The sequence below is a fragment of the Mastigoproctus giganteus genome, chromosome 2 (assembly GCF_048544385.1).
Source record: "Mastigoproctus giganteus isolate SK-2022 chromosome 2, ASM4854438v1, whole genome shotgun sequence".
NCBI classification, from domain to species: domain Eukaryota; kingdom Metazoa; phylum Arthropoda; class Arachnida; order Uropygi; family Thelyphonidae; genus Mastigoproctus; species Mastigoproctus giganteus.
The window spans coordinates 182,455,190-182,481,375 of NC_143576.1; the positions used below are offsets into that span (position 1 = coordinate 182,455,190).

The 26,186-nt window shown below is 38.2% G+C and overlaps 1 protein-coding gene across 2 annotated transcripts in view; it reads right to left on the minus strand.

Moving 5' to 3' along the window:
• LOC150089815 (uncharacterized) overlaps positions 1–26,186 on the minus strand; it is a 193,177-nt gene that overhangs the window by 64,043 nt on the left and 102,948 nt on the right. For both annotated transcript variants that reach the window (XM_090368833.1, XM_090368832.1), the window contains exon 10: positions 2,610–2,801. In XM_090368833.1, the coding sequence (XP_090224959.1) occupies positions 2,610–2,801 (192 nt within the window). The remainder of the gene's footprint in view (positions 1–2,609; positions 2,802–26,186) is intronic.

Here is a 26,186-nt window from a genome sequence, read left to right on the forward strand (position 1 = left end):
TAAACACAATGAGGCTAAGTGTCCCAGGATAGGGGAGAAGGCATAACATACAAAATAGCATCTTGATATTGCTTTTGAAACCAAATCGTGCAAAAGAAATAAAAGATAGGGATTCAGAACAGTAAAAAGTAGTGTGAAGATGAGAGGGATTAGTAGTGCTCGGGTAGTCCGGGGTTGATAGCCTGTTCCTGAAGTAGGCCCTGAATGTAATTTCTGGGACTGTCTCAAGTGTTTGTCAGTAATGTTAATAATGGCGGAGGTAGACCATTATATTACCATTTAGGTTTTATTACCAATCATGATGAAAATATAATTACATATATATATATATATATAAAAAATACTCCTATGATAACCAGTTGGTGGGCACAAGTTTTCTAGACTGTGAGACACCAAAAAGGTTAAGGGGTACTGCCTATACATTATTTACACAGCCTGGATGTAGAGGATGTCATTATGCTAGTATATTTGTAATATCTAGGGGTTGGTTAATTATATTCTTATATTTTAAGATTTGGAATGCTTTGTTGAAGTGGTAGTGAAGGTAGGCTGTCGGAAACTGATTGTTTAACAGCTTGTTATATAGGGTTATTATATTATGCTTTATTGAAATTGAAGGAGTCTCTTTTATTGTAGATGTCGATGGATGTTTGTGAGCTATTAATATTAATATTCAGATCTAGGTAGTTGTCATTGGTTTTTTCTAGAGTCAGTTCTAGAGGGTAAATGTTGGCAAACTGTTGTATGAAGTTGTTACAGTTTATTACCAGTAGGTCGTCAATGTTTCTGAACATATCCCCAGAGGCTCACATCTGGTGAGTATGGGCTTGGCGGGAAGGAGCAGCAGTGCGTAGCACACGCTTCTTGATTAGACCGGGGTTCGAGCCCGTGACCACCAAATACGGAGGATGCGGAAAGGTCAGGGAATGACCACCGCATATCCTGGAGCAATATGGCCTTAGTTGCTAATGCTCCTAAAAACCAAATAACAAACGTGGGCTTGGCACACCCAGGGTCCTGAGCTGGATATTATCATCATTCTTCTCTTTCTTGATGATTCCCTTTTACTTCTCTCTCTCTCTCTCTCTCTCTCTCTCTCTCTCTCTCTCAGGGTTACTTGGGAATTTTTTTTCGGCTGGTGCACCACAAGCCTCAGGCTTCCTTGCACCATATAGCTAATAATAATAAAAATACTTAATAGTTCAGTTGATAAAGCAGTTTTGGCATAGTATAAATAAAGGTTGGCCAGGACACAGCTGGCTGGACTACCCATTGGTGTACCTTTGATCTGTAGGTAGATGGTTCTTCCATCAGTAATATAGTTGTTTGCAATGCGGAGGTTGGTTAAGCTGTTCCAGAATGCTGGTTTGCAGTTTATCAAGTGATTGTAGTTATTGTACAGTTTGTCAAGAACTATTTTTAAGTTTGGTAGGTCTATGCTGGTGAAGAGGCTGTAAAAATCGTACGTTGATATACTGGTGATGTTGTTGGCTTTTAATGCTTCTATTACGGGCTGGTTGTTATAAATAATTCTGCTATTTGGTAATGTGTTTCAAAAGTAGTTCTAAAATCTTGCCTGGTTTGTGTGCATAGCTATGTTTACATATATATATATATATATATATATATATATATATATATATATATATATATATATATACAGTGGCGCATTAGCAACTGAGGCCATATTGCTCTGGGGATATGTGGTGGTCATTCCCTGACCTTTCCGCATCCTCCGTATTTGGTGGTCACAGGCTCGAACCCCGACCTTCACTATCCATAATCAACACAAATTCTGTTACAGCACTGGAATTTTTCTTGATGTCGTAAATTGTTGAAGTCCCCCACATTAAACCCTTTGGAGAGATTTCCTAAAATTTCACCTTTTCTAATTCTATTAATTTACATTTTATGTTGCAATGTTAAAACTCTGCGTTTTATTTTCGTTCACATTTTACCATAAAAAAAAACTGAGAAAAATAATAAATCACACAGTTTCAGACTGACATTATTCTTACTGAATCTGGAGCTAAACTAATCTGAAATTCACTCATGGTTTCCGAAAAAATCCAGGTCCTGTGACATTTTTCTAAAGCACATTTCTGAAGGTCACAATCATAAACAATAAAAAACAATTTGCAGTTTTCGGTTTATTAGGCTTTTTGTTTGTACAATCTATTATAAATGGGTAGTAAACTCAATCTTTTGCTTATTAGAATCAAAATTCAATTTGCAAACATGATCACTATAACCCGTGCTCACTGCACTACAGTTATTAATAAAAAAAAAAAAGAAGAAGAAAGATCAGCCTTTCAAATTTGTTCCGGATAACCGACATTCTACTGTATTAATATACCATGAAAATATTTGGTTTGAACATATTGAACATTATGTTAAAACAATTAAACATATTAGTTGCTTTGTTTTCCCAACATATTGGATATGAAACTTGAATACTCCTTTATTCAAACATATTCCATATTCAATATTTTTAGTTTTTCTATACCAGATGCCAATATTCTTCATAACAGAGTATATATCTCTTTGCAGGAGAAGTTCAACATTTATTAAATTTTAATAACAATTTTGTATAAATTATCCACACTAACCTTTGATGTCAATGTAGCAACTTCATTGACAAAGCGATTTCGGTCTCTTTGCAGCTGGTTAATTATTCGACAATGTTTTTCAGATTCAATTCTAAAAGTCTTTATATCTTGATCAAGAGCTTCCTTCAGCTGAGTCTGGAATTGCAGCTGATTTTGGTACTCTTGGATAACCTTTTCTGTATTCTGAAGGTTCTGTTTCAAAAATTAAATTCTATTACTACATATACCAGGTAGAGATCGTTGAATCAGTAATCTATACTTATATATGACTGCAGAATTTTCTACTTTTAAGAATTTTATTGTTGCCAAAATAGAAAGCAGGATGAAAGAGAAAGAAAAATCACAAAATCAAAGTAAAACAATAATGCCTAAACTGAAAGCACACTGTTTATTTTGAGAGTTTCTTCACATTCAGAATTTAAAGGTGAGAAATAAGTAATCATAAGTCACAGTCTGTGACTGTGACTTATGATTACTTATACCAACAGAAATATCCCTGTATCAGTTACCAGCAGGGTGGGCAACTCTGAAAAGAATTGTTGTTGGGATCCACAGGAAGCAAGTTTAAACAAATAACAGAGGCAGAATTTGATGATGGCACTTCTGATAATGAAAATAATCACTGTATGTTAAAACTGATGCATTCACGAGGGAGGGAAGAGAAAGAGACCTTAAAAGAACTGCTGGTTTTGCATTTAACCTTAGTAAGAAACACAAATGCAGAATGCTTCTGGTAATATAAATATTTTAAAAATAAAAACAAAATTACATAATTTAAAACTCATAATGTTTTCCTCACTATTGACACACGGACAGTCCAACACCCCAGGATCACAGTGGTGAACCCCAACCCAATCCCAGAAATATTAAATCCCCCATGCAACCTCTAGTGAAGGAAGGCATTTTGTCATAAACACGAATTTGGAATACAAATAAAGTACTATTAAAATGCGATAAAACAAGCCAACCAGGCTAGCCGGGTGGGTAAAGTGCCTGCCTGGCAACCCAAAGGTCGCGGGTTCGAATCCCGCCTCAGGCTTCAATCAGAGTAGTGCAAAAACCTTGGGAGGTGTATTATGGCCACAAAATCTGATGGGCCAACAACTAACAAAGGAAAAAAAAAAGCGCTAAAACAATAAAATTAAAGAATTCTTCCCTTAAGCGGACTAAAACTTTTCGACTAGTGTCATGTTCACAGGGTGGAATGAAACAAACAAAACATGTGTATGTTCGGAATCTTATAAATAGGAGATTAGTCTTTGATATGCATGCATTCAAATGACCACGAATCAGATATGAGAAATGGACAACGAACATTAATTGAGTTTTTTTTTGTATATTCATTTCTAAAGTCTCTGCAATCAATAACTTAGTATAATTATGTTGAATATTTAAAATTTTGGCTTCATTAAACAGGAATGTATGGTTTTCATTTATCACATGGAATGCTAGTTCTGATGCAGTCATATGTGATGCACGGACTGAAAACATCTGGTAGATCCAATGTAAGAAGAATCACAATCCTTACAAGAAATGTGGTAAACGAGGTCATGTGTTTGTTCGGAAGTCGATAGCACCGTGTGATTTTGAGTGTAGCATATAATTTACAGAGCAGTTTTGCTACTATTTGCATTTCTGTACCTCTAAAAAGGCTGTTAATTTGTCTATACCAGTGTTCAACATATGGCATTGAAATAAAATATTTTTTTATTAATCCTGTCATTATGTTTGTTATTGATTATTTTGTCTTTAGCTTCTAATTTAATACTATTGATAGAGGTAATTGGGTATCATCTATTTAGGAACCTATTCGTCAGTTCTATTTCTATCTGTAGGGCAAGTTGTGTGGAAGAGTATTTGAATGCATTTAAGAACTGGTTTAGCAAGATTGACCTTTTATATGAGTATGGGCGGTAGCTACTATAGTGTAGGAACATATCCCCGTATTCGTGGGCTTACAATAAATACTGAAATTAATATTTTTGCCCTCCCTCTTAAGTGTAAAGTTTAAAAAATTTATGGACTTTGTTTCTTGTTGTTCTATCTCCAGAGTAAATTTTAACCTAATGTGCATATTATAAAAGTTTGCAAAACTTTGTTTGTAGTGTCATTATCCGTTATAATGAGGATGTCATCGAGGTATCTTCCATAAAATGTGATTTTTGGTAAAAACTGTGTTAAATGTATATTTTCTAATCTATCTAAATACAACTCCGATATTAGGCCACTCAAGTTTAAACCCATAGGCAAACCGAAAATCTGTCTATAAATCTTATTTTCAAATTGGTTGGTTGGTTTGGATTTTATTCACGCATTAGCAACTAAGGCTATAATGCGCCAAGATCTTACTTTCAAATAAAATATAATTAGCCTCAACCAGTAACTTATTTGGCTCAAATATCTTTTTTTTGGGCAACTTCGTACTGTTAATGCTAATAGTGTGATTGTTTAATAAACCCCCAATTACATCCAGCGCATATATTACATTAACATTAGTGTATAATGAAACTACATTAAGGGAAAATAATTTAACTCCTCCCTCAATTTTACAGTCTTTTAAATTTGTATATAAGGTATCATAATTCTTTATACTATATTTTAATACCTGTCAAAAAAGTTTTATAATCCAATATAAATGTGTCGCCAAGGCCGAAAAAGCAGAATTTTTTTATGATACTATAGGCTGAATAGGGTGTCCGGGTTTGTGTAGTTTTACTTGTCCAAAGAGAATAAGTACATCATTTGTTCTAGCTTTTAGTTGCTTCAGTTGTGCCATTGATTTTAGAGGTAAAGAAATGCAAATAGTAGCAAAACCAGTCCGTAACACAAAAATCACATGGTGCTAGTGACTTCCGAACAAACAAATGACCTCGTAGTAGTAGTGGCATGTGATGCAAGAAAGCATGTGTATGAGCTTATGCAGCATCAGCCAAAAAAAAAAAAAAAAATATCACACCATTCCCTCCAAATGCCTGTCCAGTTACTCCTTAAATTTATTCAACCTATCAACTTGAACAACGACAGATGGAAGTTTGTTCCAGCAATTAACCACCCGCTGGCTAAAGGCAAATTTCCGCACATCTATTCTACATCTGTCTTTTCTTAATTTGAATTTATGCCCCCTTAGGTTCATAATCTGAACAAGTGGAAGGATCCCATCAGAATTTAGCGTGCTCAACCCATTCAAGGCCTTATACACCTCAATCATATCACCGCACAGGTGCCTAGTCTCCAGCCACTGCAATTTGCAGAACTTAAGCCTCTCTTGGTAAGAGGATCCCTTCATTCCCCTCACCAATCTTGTTGTCCTTCTCTGTACCCGCTCAAGTAAATCTACATCCTTCCTAAAATGAGGCCTCCAGACCTGTACGCAGTACTCAAGGCGTGGCCTGACCATTGCCTTATACAGAGGGATAATCACCTCCTTTTCCCTGCTAGCAAAATTCCTATATATCATTGACAAAACCCCATGACCTGCCCTGGCAGCCTGTCTGCATTGCTCAGAAAACTTCATATCTGCCTGCACAATTACTCCCAGGTCTTTTTCATTTTCTACCACCTTAAGTGTAGTACCACACAGTTGGTACGTTTCTCTGGGGTTACTTCTACCCATATGCAGTATTAGTATTAGTATTAGTATTAGTAACGGCCGTATGGTGCAAGAAAGCCTATGGCTTATGCTGCACCAGCCAAAAAAAAAAAAAAAAAAAAAATCCGAACAAAACAATGATAAAAACAAAAATTAAATAAATAACTAAATAATAATAATTAATAAATAAATAAAGTAAAAAAAAAAATAAAAAGGAAATTAAACCTTTCAACCTATGCGCTTCCCTTACCCGAAAGTACTATCCAGATGACCTTTGAATTTCCCCAAACTGTCGGCCTCTACCACCCATGAAGGCAACTTATTCCAGTAATTTATAACTCGCTGGCTAAAATAAAACTTCCTGCAGTCCAATCTAAACATTTCCCCGCGTAACTTGAATTTATGTCCCCTAGTTCTAGCATCATTTATAATCTTGAAAATTTTGTCCTCATTCATTTTACTGATGCCTCTCAGAGCCTTAAACACCTCAATCAAATCTCCCCTAAGGTGTCTAGTTTCCAAACTCTGCAACCCACATATTCGAAGTCTTTCTTCATACGGACGCCCTTTTGCCGATCTCACCAGGCGAGTTACCCTTCTTTGCACCCTTTCAAGAAGCTCGATGTCTTTCTTTAGGTGCGGTCTAACAAAAGCCTTATATAATGGGATTATCACGTCCCTATCTCTACTTGCAAAAGTTCGATAGATCATCGATAGGACACCATGGGCCTTCCTTGCAACCTGTTTACAATGCTCAGAGAATTTCATGTCTGACCGTATCGTAACACCCAAGTCCCTTTCCTCCAGTACTGGGTTTAGTTGAACTCCACCAAGTGAATAAGTTATTTTGGGATTACTGTTTCCCAGGTGTAATACCTTACACTTTGTTGGATTAAAGCACAGCTGCCATTTTTCTGACCATTCTTGAAGTCTATCTAGGTCTCTCTGAAGAAGCTCAGCTTGACAGTGATCATTAACTACTCTACCAATTTTAACATCATCTGCAAATTTAGACATCACGCCCTCTATCCCTTCATCAATGTCGTTTATGAAAATTAAAAACAGCAGTGGTCCTAATACTGATCCTTGGGGAACCCCACTTCTTACATCAACCCAATCTGAGGAATAGCCATTTATCACAACCCTCTGCCTCCTGCCCTGAAGCCATCCTTCTATCCATCTAAGGATTTTTCCAGTGATTCCAACCTGTTCCAGCTTATAAAGCAACCGCTCATGTGGGACTGAGTCAAAAGCTTTGCTGAAATCTAAATAAACAATGTCGAAATTATTCCCTAAATCCAGCTCATGAGTGACCCTTTCGAAATAGCGAACCAGATTTGTTAAACATGATTTTCCCTTTACAAAACCATGCTGAGTATCCTTGAGAATTTCAATTCGATCCAAATGATCCTGAATTCCACCCTTGATCAATGCCTCCATGATTTTCCTTACTACTGAAGTCAGACTGACAGGTCGATAATTTCCCACTTCACTTTTAGAGCCACCCTTATGTATGGGAGATACATTTGCACTTTTCCAATCCAAGGGAATCTCCCCAGAGTCTAGTGATGCTCGCATAACCAGCCTCAGTGGTTCAATGCACTCGCTTGCCGCCTCTCTCAAGATTATAGGGTATATTCCATCAACTCCAGGAGCCTTACTAGTCTGTAGGCTTGAAAGTTTTTTCATTAAATAATCTTGCGAAATTTCAATATCATTAATTACATATTTTTTAACTTCGCTCCCACAATTTCCCATTGCCACAAAAGGCTTTTCATTTGTAAATATCGATGCAAAATAACTGTTGAGTTCATCTGCAACGGCAAAACAAGTAACCCCAGAGAAACGTACCACACAGTTGGTACGTTTCTCTGGGGTTACTTCTACCCATATGCAGTACTTTGCATTTGTCAGGATTAAACTTCAGTTGCCACTTCTTAGCCCATCTGCCCAAATTATCTAGATCCTGTTGCAGTAGCACACTGCCATTACTGTCATTAACAACCCTGCCAACCTTTGTATCATCTGCAAACTTTGACATTAAGCCTGATATACCTTCATCAATATCATTGATAAATATACAAAAAAAAAAGTTGGCTCAACACCGAACCCTGTGGGACTCCACAGGGTTCAATGTCATCTACCACATTTCTTGTAAGGATTGCGATTCTTCTTACATTGGGTCTACCAGATGTATTTTAAACTCGAGGGTTAAGCAACATGAAGCATCAGTCCATGCATCACGTGCGAATGCATCAGAACTAGCATTCCATGCGATAAATGAAAATCACACATTCCTGTTTAATGAAGCCAAAATTTTTAATATTCAACATAATTATACTAAGTTATTGATTGCCGAGACTTTAGAAATTAAAATACAAAAAAACTCAATTAACATTCGTTGTCCATTTCTCATATCTGTTTCGTGGTCATTCAAATGCATGCGTACCAAAGACTAATCTCCTATTTATAAGATTCCGAACATACACATGTTTCGTTACTTTCATTCCATCCTGTAAACATGACATTAGTTGAAAAGTTTTAGTCTGCTTAAGGGAGGAATTCTTCAATTTCATTGTTTTATCTCATTTAAATAGTCTTTTTATTCGTATTCCAAATTTACGTTTATGACAAAATGTCTTCCTTCACACGAGGTTGCATGGGGGGGATTAATATTTCTGGGATCGGGTTCACCGCTGTGATCCTGGGGTGTTGGACTGTCTGTGAGTCAATAGTGAGGAACATATTATGAGTTTTAAATTATTTTAAATTATGTAATTTTGTTTCAACAAATCATTTCGCAATTTATTCGCATAAGAAAATTTGGTAAAGAAGAAATCCTACTGACTGAATAAAAGGTAAAACCTTGTTTATTTTTAAAATATTAATAGAATGTAGGAAACATTGAGCATATGTAAGCTCTCATTTATGTGGTAATATAAATGGAAGTTTAAACAAATCAAAACTGTGGAATTTAATTACACTATAAGTTACAAATAGCCAAGAAGTTAGGACCAATTTGTTCTTTGGTACTATTAAGGTGAATCAATTTAAAATGTCTAAATTTAAATTATGCCATCATGAGTGTAAATTTAGGAACTGACACTAGCATTAGTAGAGGCATATGATGCAAGAAAGCAAGCTTATGCAGCATCAGCCAGAAAAAAAAAAAAAAAACTTCCACTTCACCCCCCCATTTGTTCGAAATACCTGTCCAGCTGAGCCTTAATTTTATTTAGGCTATCAACTTCCACAACAAGGGATGGAAGTCTGTTCCACCAACCAACTACCCACTGGCTAAAGACAAATTTCCGGACATCTATATTACATCTGTCTTTACTCAAATTGAATTGCCCTCTCAGGTGATTATTATGAGCAAGAGGCAGAATCCCATCAGCATTGAGCATGCTCAAACCATTCAAGGCTTTATACACCTCTATCAGATCACCTTGCTGTTGCCTAGTCTCCAGACACTGTAATTTGCAAAACTTAAGCCTTTCTTCGTAAGAGCAACCCTTTGTTCCATTCACTAACCTTGTTTCCCTTCTCTGTACTCGTTCCAGCAGCTCTACATTCCTTCTTGAAATGAGGCCTCCAGACCTGTATACAGTACTCAAGGTGTGGCCTGACCATTGCCTTATACAAGGGAATAATTCACCTCCTTATCCCTGCTAGAAAAATTCCTCTATATCATTGATAAGACACCATGAGCTACTCTTGCAGCCCGTCTGCACTGCTCAGAGAACTTCATATCTGCCTGCACAATTACCCCCAGGTCCTTTTCATTCTCTACCAATGTCAGTGTAGTACCACAGAGTTGATACGTTGCTCTGGGGTTGCTGTTTCCCATGTGTGCTACTTTACATTTGTCAATGTTAAACTTCATTTGCCACCTCTCAGCCCATCTGCTCAACCTTTCCTGATCCTGTTGCAGCAGCATAGCATCAGTAGTGTCCTTTACAACTATGCCAACTTTTGTATCGTCTGCAAACTTGGACTAAGCTTGATATACCATCATCAATATTATTTATAAATACAGAAAACAATAATGGACCCAACACTGACCCCTGAGGGACTCCACTAATAACATTAGCCCACGATGAGCAGTGTCCATTGATTACCAATCTCTGTCTTCTCCTCCTCAACCACCCCTTTATCCATAGCAGCAATTTGCCTCCAATGCCACACTGCTCCAATTTGTGCAGCAGTCTTCCATGTGCAACAAATATCAAAAGCCTTTCTAAGATCCAAGTATATAATAGCAAAGTTATTCCCTGCATCCAGTTCTATTGTGACTGCATCATAGTAGCCAATCAAATTGGTCAGGCAAGACTTCCCCTTAACAAAACCATGCTGTGTCCGATCTATAACTGAAGTCTTGTCTAGATGATCCTGCAGTGCTTCCTTAAACAGTGCCTCCATTAATTTTCCTGGAACAGAAGTTAAACTCACAGGTCTATAATTGCTTGTGTCAGCCTTTGATCCTCCTTTGTGAATTGCGGTCACATTTGCACATCTCCAGTCTATGTGTACCTCCCCTGAGTCCAAGGAAGCTCTCAAAATTATGGCTAAGGGTTTGCTTACTTCCTTTGCTGCCTCCTTTAATATAACTGGATAGATCCGATCCACCCCAGGTGCCTTTCTTGTATTTATCTTCAACAATTTCTCCTCCACTTTACTCTCAGTTATTACAAGTATCTAGCTTACTGCCAGAGTTGAATACACCTCTGGCATTCCCCTCGCTGAATAACTCCTCATGTGTGAATGTCGATGCAAAATATTCATTTAGTTTGTTAGCTACCTGAGCAGTATCATCAATAGTTGAACCATCGATATCAAGTGGACCAATCTGATTCATCCCCTTCCTTCTAGAGTTTACATAAGAAAAGTACTCTTTACTGTTTTTCATTGCATCCTTTGCCAAAGATTTCTTGTAATCTGCCTTCGCCTGCCTAACCTCCTTTGTAACTTGGTTGCAGATCAACTTATATCTATCATAGGCTTCTGTGTCACGTGTTAATTTATATGTATTTAGGTGGGTCGGAAAACTGCTAGCTTGGGTGATACAGAGACTAATAGATTAATAGTAGCCGCTGGCAGAGGTGAAAGTGATTCTTGCACCACTTCTATTGAAATGCAATTGAGCAGCAGCCTGGAAAGCAAGGCAATGGGGATTTCCAGGACTGCTGGGAGTCATAGTGGAACAAGAAAATACATGGGCTGTGTTAGGGTAACTAAGTGAAGAAACAGGTGCATGTATACTTGCATGTACACCAATGCTAGGAGTATAGTAAATAAATTTGATGAGCTTGAAGTGCTAGTCAAGGCATCAAAGGCAGATATTGTTTGGATGTCATAGACGTGGTGTCAAACAGACATAAGCAGTGCAGAATTAGAATTTGGGAGTACAATGTGTACAGGAAGGATAGACAGGACAGGAAGATTGGAGGGATTATGCTGTTAGTTAAGAAACACATAAAATCTAAGGAAGTGCATCCAATTGATGTTGGTGGACAGCTGTTTGGTGTGACATAAGCACTGGGAAAGGAAAAATGAGAGTAGGTGTGTGTTATAGGCCTAATGAATCTGATGAGTATGATGAGCAGTTGTGCAGAGAAATAGAGTGGGCCAGTAAATCAGAGAGTCTTATAATGGGGGATTTTAATTTCCCAGAGATTGACTGGAATTTGCAGGTTGGTCACTCACATGCTAGCAAGGCTTTTGTGGATTTATTGGATGATTGTTTTCTATAGCAGCATGTCCGGAAGGCAACTAGAGGGAGTAATACTCTTGATCTAATTATCAGTAGTGATTCTTCATGCATTAAGAATCTGCAGATAACGGAACCACTAGGTGGCAGTGATCACAGTGTGCTGAAGTGCGATATACTCAAAGAGGTAACTACCATCAGGAATAAAGGGAAGGGTTTTTGCTTTCGTAAAGGTGACTACGATGGTCTGAAACAGTATTTAAATTCTATACAGCGGGACCAACTGATGATGTTACCAACAGCAAATTCAAAATGGGAAGTATTCAAAGAATTAATCTTGGAAGCTACTAGGCTTTTCATACTAACTAAGAAATATTGTTCAAGATTTAGTGCTAAATGGATGTCAGATGAACTAATTAGACATGTGGCAGAGAAAAAAAATGCATGGGATAAATATTAAATAACAGGTGACACAGAAGCCTATGATAGATATAAACTGGTCTGTAACCAAGTCACAAAGGAGTTTAGGAAGGCAAAGGCAGATTATGAGAAATCTTTGGCGAAGGATGCAAAAAAAAACAGCAAAGAGTTCTTTACTTATGTAAACTCTAGAATCAAGGGGATGAATCAGATTGGTCCACTTGATATTGATGGTTCAACTGTTGATGATCTTGCTCAGGTAACTAACAAACTGAATGAATATTTTGCATCTACATTCACATGAGGAGTTATTCTGGGAGGGAAATGCTAGAGGTGTATTAAACTCAGGCAGTAAGCTAGATAATCTTGTAATAACTGAGAGTAAAGAGGAGGAGAAATTATTGAAGATAAACATAAGAATGGCACCTGGGGTGGATGGAATCTATCCAGTTATATTAAAGGAGGCAGCAAAGGAAGTAAGCAAACCCTTAGCCATAATTATGAGAGCTTCCTTGGACCCATCGACAGGAGATGTGCAAATGTGACCTCCAATCCACAAAGGAGCATCAAGGGGAGACACAGATAATTACAGACCTGTTAGTTTAACTTCTGTTCCAGGGAAATTAATAGAGACACTGGTTAAAGAAGCATTGCAGGATCATCTACACAAGACTTCAGTCATAGCTCGGATACAGCATTGGTTTGTTAAGGGGAAGTCTTGTCTGTCCAATTTGATTGGATAGTATGATGTAGTCACGAAGGAACTGGATGCAAAGAATAATTGTGATATCATATATTTGGATCTTAGAAATGCTTTTGATATTACTGTTGCACATGGAAGACTGCTGCACAAATTGGAGCAGTGTGACATTGGAGGCAAATTGCTGCTATGGTTTAAAGGGATGGTTGAGTGAGAGAAGACAGAGAGTGGTAATCAATGGACACTGCTCTTTGTGGACTAATGTTATAAGTGGAGTCCCCCAGGTTTCAGTGTTGGGTCCATTGTTGTTTTCTGTATTCATCAATGATATCGATGATGGTATATCAGGCTTAATATCCAAGTTTGCAGACGAACAAAGGTCAGCAGGGTTGTTAATGACACTAATGACAGTACGCTGCTGCAACAATATCTAGAAAAGTTGAGCAGATGGGCTGAGAGGTGGCCACTAAAGTTTAACATTGACAAATGTAAAGTACTGCATATGGGAAGCAGTAACCCCAGAGTATCGTATCAACTGTGTGGTACTACACTGACAGTGGTAGAGAGTAAATAGGACCTGGGGTAATTGTGCAGGCAAATATGAAGTTTTCTGAGCAGTGTAGATGGTCTACAGAGTAGCTCATGATGTCTTGTCAATGATATACAGGAATTTTTCTAGCAGGGATAAGGAGATGATTATCAGGCCACACCTTGAGTACTCTATACAGGCCTGGAGGCCTCATATTAAGAAGGATGTAGAGCTGCTGGAATGAGTACAGAGAAGGGCAACAAGATTAATGAATGGAACAAAGCTGTGCTCTTACGAAGAAAGGCTTAAGTTTTGCAAATTACAGTGTCTGGAGACTAGGCACCAGCGAGGTGATCTGATAGAGGTGTATAAAGCTTTGAATGGTTTGAGCATGCTCAATGCTGATGGGATTCTTCCTTTTGCTCAGAATAATCACCTGAGAGGAAATAAATTGAAATTGAGGAAAGACAGTTGTAGGATAGATATGTGTTTAAGTTTGCCTTTAACCAGCAGGTGGTTGATTGCTGGAACAAACTTCCATCTGTCGTAGAAGTTGATAGCCTTAACAGATTCAAGGCAGAACTAGACAAACATTTGAAGCGAGTGGTGGGTGAAATTAGAAGGGACTGTGTGTGGTTTTTTTTTTTTTTTTTTGGCTGATGCTATATAAACTTGCTTTCTTGCATCATGTGCCCTTGCTAATGCTAATCGATAATTTGGTCCATATTTAGCACAATGTTTGAAATTACTCATCTCATGTCATCTTCTGGATCAAGTCTGGAATGCTGTTTTGTTATTATAGCTGTTAATTTTGAGAAACCAACCTCAAATAAATATATATACCCGAAAGGTAGCAATGTTTGTATTACCAATTTCGATAATTTTGGATACTCGTCTCGAAGAGAATGCCAAAAAGTTTCCCAAGTAGTTTTGAAAAGAGCACGTAATGCTTCGTCAGACAACAGGTTGATAAGATCTTCCTTTTGCTGAATTACCATTCAGCAAACAAATAAATAATAATTTTGGGACAAAAAGAAATATCAAAAGCAAAGGGATCATGAATCCAATACAACTTTTTTTCTGGAGATACATTAAATCATTTGGAAAAATTCTTAATTAGCATTGTTAGGTGGGTGGCAATGATATCCCTAAATTATAAAATGTCAATATTATAACAAAATCAGAAAAGCATGGGAACATTTCAGCATTATTATGCTCAAATACAGATTTCCAAAGATTAAGTTTCCCTTTGAAAGTTTCTATTTTATCACTGAGTATTAATATATTTCTTAACTATCCTTAAAGACTTAAATTTAAATCATTAAGCTTGTCAAATATATCAATAAGGGAACTAAGTTTTCCACGCCATTTTTGATTTGTAAACAATTGAGCAAGGTTCTGATTTTTATCCGATAAAAACAAAACTTGATAATGTTGATCACACTTATCGCATCTTTCAAACCTTCGTGAAAAGCAATTTGCATTTCTTTTGCTACTAATGTTTCCCTATATACTGTATGATGCAATGAGTCAAAACTATATTTGGAGAAATTTCCTTTACTTTGCCTTTTAATCCTTTATTTTATCCTGTTAATGCAGCTGCACCATCAGTACAAATCGCAAAGCAGTTGTTCCACTTTAGAAAATATTCGTTTGAAAGAAAATATTTATAACATCAAAAATCTTGCCCATTGTTCTTCCTTCCAAAGCTTTGCAAAATAGAAAATTCTCCAAAATATCTCCCTCGTAGCAGTATCTGACATACACAATAAGTTCAGCAAGGTTTTAAATATCTGTGAATTCATCTAACTGTATTGTAAAAATTGGACTTTCTCTGAATCAATTTAATAAATTGAATTTTATGTTGTTTGCGATAACTGTGTCCCTGGATAGAGGAATGGTATTTAAATCATTGCTGTACTTTTCTCCATGCATAATTGAAATCATTTTTATTGCAGCAGGGAGAACAAGGGATTCAACAATAGTATGTGATTTCAAATTTTTTCCTATTAAATATGAAACTTCCAACGATGCTCTTAAAGCTTTATAAGGAACTGCAGTGTTTCTTCATGAAAGATTTCAGACCTTGTGTGGTGCCGGCATGTCTTTTGAACAAGGATTCATTTTTTTCATTATTGCTGAATGTTTCGTATGTAAGTGTCTTTTGAATTTAATAGGTTTCATGCTTTCATTAGCCAGTTTTTCTTAACATATTATGCGTGCAGGACGTTGCTCATCAACAATAACACTGTAAGTAAAGCCATACTTCATAAATTCTTCTTGATATTTTCTATTCTTTTTGATTTGAAATATGATAGCTCTCTACCAGAATCTGGTGGTTGTACTACAGTTGAAATAATGTTAATGTCCAAATTTTCACATGACAATTTCTTGCCCTTTCAGCTTCTGATGTATCTGTAGCAACATTATTGTCGTCACTCCTCGACTGTTTTGTTCTGATTACCCAACTGCCCATGGTAAAATATATAAAAATGTATATATTTTTTTCTTCTTAAAAACAACCATAATATAAAAAACAGCAGAAGAATGAAAACCACATCCAAGTTGACATGAAAGCACCCAATTACGAAGCAGAATAAAGCATGCGTGCAACAGACTGCCATATGAATGCTATTTATGAATATATGAATGCAACAGAATGCTATTTACTGCCATAGCATATTCGCACCTCTGGCCTTTGGGCAATTTCAGAAATTTTTGCTGTAGGAAGCACAAATTAAGAGCTAGAGGGATAACGGTTCAGCAATTGAGTAGTACTGAAAAGTATTAATACATACTGAGCAGTCACACTAGTCAGCTGCTTTCTGTGTGTTCATAGCCAGTGAGCAAATTAAGACATATTATCCACAAGGACAACAAGTAAGAAAGTCACCTACATAACACCTAAAACCACCCTAAAAAATAAAGAGTGGCAATAGGGCTCATTCGTATCTCAGAATTCATTCGAGTAGTAAGGTCTCTACTACCTACAGTACTGAAAAAGTAATTTTAACAACAGTTTTTTTGGCTTTCATGTACACAAAAACTAATTTTTTTTAAAAAATTGCTGCGACCCCTTTAATTTATCATGCAACTCCTCTGGGGATCGTGCCCTATAGGTTGGCACTACTGCCTTAGACCTCAATCAAAGTACCTTGCAGGGGTCTGGTCTCCAGATGCTGCAATTTGTAGAACTTAAGTCATTCTTGGTAAGAGTACCCCCTTTGCTCCCCTCATCAATCTTGTTGCCCTTCTCTGTACTCGCTCTAGCAACTTTACATCCTTCCTAAAATGAGGATCTGTGTGCAGTACTCCAGACCTGTATGTGGTACACAAGGTGTGGCCTGACCATTGCCTTATACAAAGGGATAATCACCTCCTTATCCCTGCAAGAAAAATTCCTGTATATCATTGACAAGGCCCCATGAGCTGCTCTGGCAGCCAGTCTGCACTGGTCAGAAAACTTAATATCTGACTGCACAATTACCCCACAATTTCATTCTCCACTACCCTGAGTGTAGTACTACACAGTTGGTACATTTTCTGAGGTTACTTCTACTCATATGCTGTACTTTGCATTTATCAACGTTAAAACTTCAGTTACCACTTCTCAGCCCAAATGTCCAACTTTTCTAGATCCTGTTGCAGTAGCATATTGTAACAACTGTCATTAACAACCCAGCCAACCTTTGTATCATCTGTTAACAACAATGGACCCAACACCAAACTCTGGGGGACTCCACTAAAAACATTAGTCCACAAAGAGCGGTGTCCATTGATTACCACTCTGTCTTCTCCCACTCAACCATTCTTTTATCCATTGTATCAACTTGACCTTAATGCCATACTGCTCCAATTTGTAAAGTAGTCTTCCATGTGCAACAGTATCAAAAGTTTTCCTGAAATCCAAGTATATGATATCAAAATTATTTTTTGCATCCAGTTCCTTTGTGACCACATCATAGTATTCAATCAAATTGATCAGACAAGACTTCCCCTTAACAAACCCATGCTGTTTCTGAGCTATAACTGCAGACTTGTCTAGATGATGTGCAATGCTTCTTTAACCAGTGACTCCATTATTTAGCTCGGAACAGAAGTTAAACTAACAGGTCTGTAATTATTTGTGTCACCTTTCGATCCCCCTTTGTGAACTGGGGAAACATTTGCACATCTCCAGTCCAAGGATGCCCTCATAATTATGGCTAAGGGCCTGGTTACTTTCTTTGCTACCTCCTTTAATATAATTGGATACATCCCATCCACCCCAGGTGCCTTTCTTATGTTTAACTTCAATAATTTCTCCTCAACTTTGTTCTCAGTTATTACAAAATCATTTCGCTCCCTGTTAGAGTTTAATAAGCTTCTGTCCTCCACTTCCCTAGAGAATTCCTCGTGTGTGAATGTAGATGCAAAATATTCATTCAGTTTGTCAGCTATCTCAGCAAGATCATCAAAAGTCAAACCATCAATATCAAGTGGGCCAATCTAATTCATATCCTTCCTTCTGGAATTTACATAAATAAATTCTGGAAGTTACATAATAATAATAATTTATTTATCCCTATTTTATGTTACACGTTTTTGGGAGATAACAGCAAAAAGGAAGGGAGAATACATAAGCCAATGGCTTTTTAGGGGGTGTTCCCTTAAAAAAATTATAAATATACAAATATACAATTGAAAAATGTACAGTTCTGAAATTATACAGGTAATGTTCAACAGGAAAGACAAATAAATTGGAGTTTTTTTTTTTTGTACATTTCTTTACAGAAGATTTCAAAAAGCATCACTACTTATAACATCATTGTGGACATTTTTACAATTAAATGAGGAGAGAAAAGAAAAAATGATGAGAAACATGCACAGAAATTTACAAACTATTTGCCAACTGTTTCCTTTAACATTTGTACATTATTTCCATGTTGGTGTTTTTAAAATCGAGGAGTTGAGTGGAAGGTGATTTGAATCAGACATCCCTGGTGATGTGTTCAATTAGTAGTTAGCATTAGCATTAGCATTAGTAGAGGCATTTGATGCAAGAAAGCAAGCTTATGCAGCATCAGCCAAAAAAAAAAAAAAAAAGTAACATAAATAAATAAAAATAACCACTTCCACTTCACCCCTCTGTTCGTTCGAAATACCTGTCCAGCTGAGCCTTAAACTTATTTAGGCTATCAACTTCCACGACAAGGGATGGAAGTCTGTTCCACCCACCAACCACCCGCTGGCTAAAGGCAAATTTCCGCACATCTATCCTACATCTGTCTTTCCTCAATTTGAATTTATGCCCTCTCAGGTGATTTTTCTGAGCTAGAGGAAGAATCCCATCAGCATTGAGCATGCTCAAACCATTCAAGGCTTTGTACACCTCTATCAGATCACCCCGCTGGTGCCTAGTTTCCAGACACTGTAATTTGCAAAACTTAAGCCTTTCTTCGTAAGAGAACCCCCTTGTCCCATTCACCAATCTAGTTGCCCTTCTCTGTACTCGTTCCAGCAGCTCTACATCCTTCCTGAAATGAGGCCTCCAGGCCTGTATACAGTACTCTAGGTGTGGCCTGACCATTGCCTTATACAAGGGAATAATCACCTCCTTATCCCTGCTAGAAAAATTCCTATATATCATTGACAATACACCATGAGCTACTCTTGCAGCTCGTCTGCACTGCTCAGAGAACTTCATATCTGCCTGCACCACCACCCCCAGGTCCCTTTCATTCTCTACCACTGTCAGTGTAGTACCACAGAGTTGATACGTTGCTCTGGGGTTGCTGTTTCCCATATGTAGTACTTTACATTTGTCAATGTTAAACTTCATTTGCCACCTCGAAGCCCATCTGCTCAACCTTTCCAAATCCTGTTGCAGCAGCATAGTGTCAGTAGTGTCCTTGACAACCCTGCCAACCTTCGTATCGTCTGCAAACTTGGACATTAAGCCTGATATACCATCATCAATATCATTTATAAATACAGAAAACAATAAAGGCCCCAATACTGAACCCTGAGGGACTCCACTAATAACATTAGTCCACGATGAGCAGTGTCCATTGATTACCACTCTCTGTCTTCTCCCCCTCAACCACCCCTTTATCCATAGCAGCAACTTGCCTCCAATGCCACACTGCTCCAATTTGTGCAGCAGTCTTCCATGTGCAATAGTATCAAAAGCCTTTCTAAGATCCAAGTATATAATATCAAAGTTATTCCCTGCATCCAGTTCTTTTGTGACTGCATCATAGTATCCAATCAAATTGGTCAGGCAAGACTTCCCCTTAACAAAACCATGCTGTGTCCTAGCTATAACTGAAGTCTTGTCTAGATGATCCTGTCACCAGTGCCTCCATTAATTTTCCGGGAACAGAAGTTAAACTCACAGGTCTATAATTACTTGTGTCAGCCTTTGATCCCCCTTTGTGAATTGGGGTCACATTTGCACATCTCCAGTCAATGGGTACCTCCCCTGAGTCCAAGGAAGCTCTCATAATTATGGCTAAGGGTTTGCTTACCTCCTTTGCTGCCTCCTTTAATATAACTGGATAGATCCCATCCACCCCAGGTGCCTTTCTTGTGTTTATCTTCAACAATTTCTCCTCCACTTTGCTCTCAGTTATTACAAGATTCCCTAGCTTACTGCTAGAGTTGAATACACCTCTGGCATTCCCCTCGCTGAATAACTCCTCATGTGTGAATGTCGATGCAAAATATTCATTTAGTTTGTTAGCTACCCGAGCAGGGTCATCAACAGTTGACCCATCGATCTCAAGTGGACCAATCTGATTCATCCCCTTCCTTCTAGAGTTTACATAAGTAAAGAACTCTTTGCTGTTTTTCTTCGCATCCCTTGCCAAGGATCTCTCGTAATCTGCCTTCGCCTGCCTAACCTCCTTTGTAACTTGGTTACAGATCAACTTGTATCTATCATAGGCGTCCGTGTCACGTGTTAATTTGTATGTATCCCATGCATTTTTCTTCTCTGCCATATGCCTCATTAGTTCATCTGACAACCATTTAGGCCTAAACCTTGAACAATATTTCTTAGTTGGTATGTAAAGCCTAGTAGCTTCCACAATAAGTTCTTTGAATGCTTCCCATTTTGAATTTGCTGTTGGCAATATCATCAGTTGATCCCACTGTATAGAATTTAAATACTGTCTCAGTCCATTGTAGTCGCCTTTACGAAAGCAATAACCCTTCCCTTTACCCCTAATGGTAGTTACCTCTTTGAGTAACTCCCACTTCAGCACACTGTGATCGCTGCCACCAAGTGGTTCATTTATCTGCAGATTCTTAATGCATGAAGAATCACTACTGATAATCAAATCAAGAGTATTACTCCCTCTAGTTGCCTCCCGAACATGCTGATGTAGAAAACAATCATCCAATAAATCCACAAAAGCCTTCCTAGTTTCTTGAATTGATTTAGTGAAGTGACAATTTTGATTTTTGCAGGAAGTTTGTTCCAGGTTTTAGCACCTCTGTATTTTATGCTTTTCTGACCTATGACTTCAGGTTGGCTTCATTTCTTAGATTGTATGATATTTCTTCTTCGTCTGTGGTTATGAAAAAGGATCTGAAGAGAGGAGGAAAGTCTGCTGTCTTCATAGCATTGTAAACAAGGATTGCCTCGGCTTTCTACAATAGCTGGTAGATGCTTAGGAGTCTCACTTCCTTGTATCTTGAACTAACCGAAGCGTTCCAGGGAAGGCCCAAAATTGAACGAACGCATCGATTGAGAATGGAGTTGATTCTCGCGAGGTTTTCTTGGCTGGTGGTACCCCATGAGATGATTCCATAGGTGAGGTGCGGCTGAATTAAAGAGAGGAATACTTGTCTGAGAAGAGAAGGAGACACCCAGGCAGAGGCCCTGGCGAGTATTCCCGCTAGTGACGAAGTTTTCTTTCGTAGGGTTATCATTTGTTTTGCCCAACTTAGCTTATCATCTAGCCAGATTCCGAGAAACTTGGTTTCATTCACCCTTTCAAGTTGTTTTTCTTTGTATGTTACATCTAACTCAATATTTAGTGGTTTGTTTTTCGTTCTAAACACCATATATTTTGATTTTTCTGGATTCAGTATAAGCTGATACTTTTGAAGCCAATTATACATCACAGAAAGCAAGGCAGGGATTTTGAGTTGGAGCTCATTAGGGTCTTTATCTGTGATTAGGATGGAAATATCATCGGCATACGCTACTAGGTGAGAAGATGGAAGAAGAGAGAGAAATTCATTGATGTAAAGAACAAATAGGATAGGTCCAAGAAGTGAGCCTTGAGGTACTCCCCTAGAGAAATAACAGATGTCAGAGTATGACTGATTTGTTCTTACGACAAACGGCCGATTGGTAAGGTAGTTTTCAAGGAGAAGGTTAATTTTCCCTCTCAAGCCAAGGTTATTGAGTTCGTTAAGTAGAATAGTATCGTTTATGCAATCAAAAGCTTTAGATAAGTCAAGAAACAGTGCTATAGCATGACCCTTTTCAAGACTATCAATGATCCTTGAGCCGAAGTCAACAATTGCAAGATCAGTGGATCTTTTAGAGCGATAAACATACTGTTGTTGATGGATGAGCTGATTTTCTTCAAGAAAACCCATGCGTCTGCTATGAAGAATTTTTTCGAGTAATTTTGCAAAAACTGAAAGTAGAGCTATTGGTCGAAAGTTGTTGATGGAGTTACAACGGTTTCCCTTTGGAACAGTAATGATTATTGCTTTTTTGAATTGAGAAGGAAATTTACCAGATTGAAAGGAGAGACTGAATGTATATTTCAGTGGTAAGAATTGAGCTAAGGACCTTTTTCAGCAGAGACGGAGATATTTCATCAAAGCCAGGGGCTCCCTTTTCTTTCAATTGATTGTGGCGCCTCCGTAGCCAGGTGGGCAGGAGCAGCAGTGCGTAGCACACGCTTCTTGATTAGACCGGGGTTCAAGCCCATGACCACCAAATACGGAGGATGCGGAAAGGTCAAGGAATGACCACCGCATATCCCCGGAGCAATATAGCCTTAATTGCTAATGCTCCTAAAAAAAAACCAAACAACAAACAACTTCTTTCAATTGATTCCCTGCTTCTAAAATCTCTTGCTCGGAGAGAGGAACGAGAAAAAAAGAGTTTCTGACTGAGTACTTGCCAGATTCTCTCATTTCATTGTCTCTGAAGTCAAGTTCGTCTTGAAAGAGATTATTCACACTTGAATTAAAGTGGTTACAGAAGGCAGTAGCTTTTAGCTCATCATCTGAAATGACTACCTCGTTTTCAACTACATCTCCAACAATCTTTGTTCTTTTTCTTTGCATCCTTTGCCAAAGAATTCTCATAATTTTCCACTGCCCTGAGTGTATTACCACACAGATGGTACATTACTCTTTGATTATGCTACATATATGCATTATTTTGCATTTAGTAGCAGTAATGGCAAATGATGAAAGAAAGCAAGATTATATAGTATCAGAAAAAAAATACCAGTTCACCCCTCCATACCTTCCAAAATTTGTCTATTTCTCCCTTGATTTATTCAACCTATCCACTTCCACAACGTCGGATAGACGCTGTTCCAACAATCAACCACCTGCTGGCTAAAGGCAAATTTCTGCACATCTATCTTGCAACCATCCTTCCTCAACTTTAATTTATGCTCCCTCATGTGTGTATAGTTTCGGCAATTTTTTTTTTTTTTTTTTTTTATGAAAACCCCAAACATGAGAGGTATTAGAACCTATAGTACTTGGTACCGTGCTTGGGTTGGAAGTTGAGAAGACGAAAGAAGATATTTGTTGACATTAGACTTGAACTTCTGTAGACTTTAATTTTCAGGAAATACGTACGAAGGAAGGTTGTTCCAGAAAACAGCAGCTGAATGAATAAATGAGGATGATGAAAAGTTGGTTCTGTGAGTTTGAAGTTGGACAGTAAATGGATGTTCGCTGGTGGCGGCATGTGTTCGGACTGGTTTGAAAGACAGAGTGGGAATAATAGAAGCCAATTCAGAAGAACAGTGCCCATGGAAGTATCTGTAGAAAAGGCATACAGCAGAAACAGTACATATATGAGACAGTGAGAGGAGTCATTAATTAACCTAACTGCCCTCAGGGTAGTTAGATTAATTAATGACTCAGAAGTCAGTGTAATCCCCAAAAGAGATATATCAACTTGCCTAGAAATCGGAGTGTCACCAAAGATAAGCATAGGAGCAGAAGAATCCTTTTTGCAAGATATAAGACAAGACTGAGTTTTAGAAGGATTGAAATCAACCAAGTTGTCTTTGCCCCACTGGAGATTGGAATTTAAGGAATTGGTAGCAGATATTCAAGAAGTTGAAGCTGACTGAGCAGGGCAAGGTTTCTCAAAATGGAAAGTAGAATGCAATGTGCTATCATCGGCAAAACTATGGATATGATTTCCAGTCAATGGAAGAAGGTCATTAATATACAAGAGGAAAAGAGTGGGGGTAAGAACTGAACCTTGAGGGACACCAGCATTAGTGGAGAAGTTAGAAGACAGAGAGCCATCTACCATCACCCTCAGTGAGCAATCAGAAAGAAAACTGGATAACCAATTACAAAAAACAGTTAGAAACCATAAGATGGCAGCTTGTTTAGAAGACCTTTATGCCAAAAGCCTTTGAGATGTCAAGAGCAACTGCTTATGTTTCACCAAACTTTTCCATTGAATTTGTCCATAAATGGATAACATAAGCCAGAATATCACCAGTGGATCGACACTGACGGAATCCATACTGGCAATCGTTGATCAGACAGAAGGTTTCTAGGTAGTTTAAGAGTTGGCGGTTAATTGATTTCTCCATTACTTTAGAAAGAGTAGAAGTAATTGCAATGGGACGATAATTGGATGGGAGGGATCTGTCACCCTTTTTAGGAACTGGCTGGATATGAGTAAATTTCCAAGCAGAAGGAAAAACACCTGTAGAATAAGAAAGTGAAAAAAGGTGGCAGAGAACAGGAGTAAGTTCAGGAGCACAGGTTTTGAGAACAAGTGGAGAAATACCATCAAGACTTGGAGCTTTCTTAGCATCAAAATTAGTCAAAATCCTTCTGACATCCTTTTGATGGAGGACCACAGGAGGCATTGAATGGAGTGTTGGGAATGGTAGGAGGTGTTTTACCAAGATCATTAATACATGAGTTGGAAGAAAAATGGGATGCTAGCAGGTCAGCTCTATCCTTGGCTGAAGTTACAACAGAACCATCTGGTTTTGACAGAGGTGGGAGCAGAGATGGGCAAAAGTTGCGGCCAATAGCTTTGGCAAGAGACCAGAATGCTCGACTACCATTAGGGCAAGAAGCAAGTTTTCTACTCTTAGCCTGTTCAAAATCTGATTTGGACTGATTAATAACTGCTTTACAATTGTTGTGAGCTTTGGTGTAGGCTTTGTTATTTGTTGTTATTTTGGTTTTTAGGCGCATTAGCAACTAAGGCCATGTTGCTCCGGGGATATGCGGTGGTCATTCTCTGACCTTTCCGCATCCTCCGTATTTGATGGTCACGGGCTCGAACCCCGGTCTAATCAAGAAGCGTGTGCTATGCACTGCCACTCCTGCCCACCTGGCTACGGAGGCACCTTTGGTGTAGGCAGAAAATGAAACTGAAGATTTGGAAACAAGCCAATTACGATATGCAACATTCTTTTCTTGAAGAGCCTTAGCACATTTATTGGAAAACCAAGGTTTAGATAAAGGACGAGATTTTAAAGTGGAGTGTGGAATAAATTCTTGTAGGAATTCCATTCTTTGCTCAGATCGTGTCAGTGAAATTATTCTAGTAGGAATTCCATTCCTACAAGAATAATTTCACTGACATGATCTGAGCAAACGATAACATCAGAAGTTTGGAAACAGTAATCCAACCAAGGAAAAGAAGAAAAGAAATCTCGCCGGTCATCCCATTTTGCATTCTTGTAATGCCAAACAACATGAGGTTGGAAATAGCCATGAGATTAAGGCTTCATTGGAGAAGAGACAATCACCAAGTTGTGATCTGTTGTTGTTGTTTTTTGGAGCATTAGCAACTAAGGCCATACTGCTCGAGGGATATGCGGTAGTCATTCCCTGCCCTTTCCGCATCCTCCGTATTTGGTGGGTACGGGCTCGAACCCCGGTCTAATCAAGAAGCGTGTGCTATGCACTGCTGCTCCTGCCCACCTGGCAATGGAAGTTGTGATCTGAGGTGCCTAAAGGACCACTCACTTCGACCGTGTACTTAGAAGGGTTGTTTGTGAGAAAAAAATCAAGCATGTTGGCTGTATGGTTAGGATTGTCTGGTATTCTTGTAGGTAAATGAACAATCTATGCAAGGTCATTAGTAATTGCAATAGCCTCAGCATCTCGACCAGCTGGGTCGGTGTGACTAGAAAAGGGAAGCCAGCTGGAGTTGTGAACATTAAAATCACCAAGGAAAATTGATGGCAAGTGAAAGAATACTGTTACATTCAGCTTACTCAATCCATTCAAGGATTTAAACACCTGAATCGGACATCCTCGCAGGTGCCTATTCTTGAAACACTGAAATTTTCAGAACTGAAGCCTTTCTAAGTAAGAGCATCCTTTTGTTCCCTTCATTAATCTGCTTGCCATTCTTTGCACCCATTCCAGCCAATCTACATTCTTCCTTA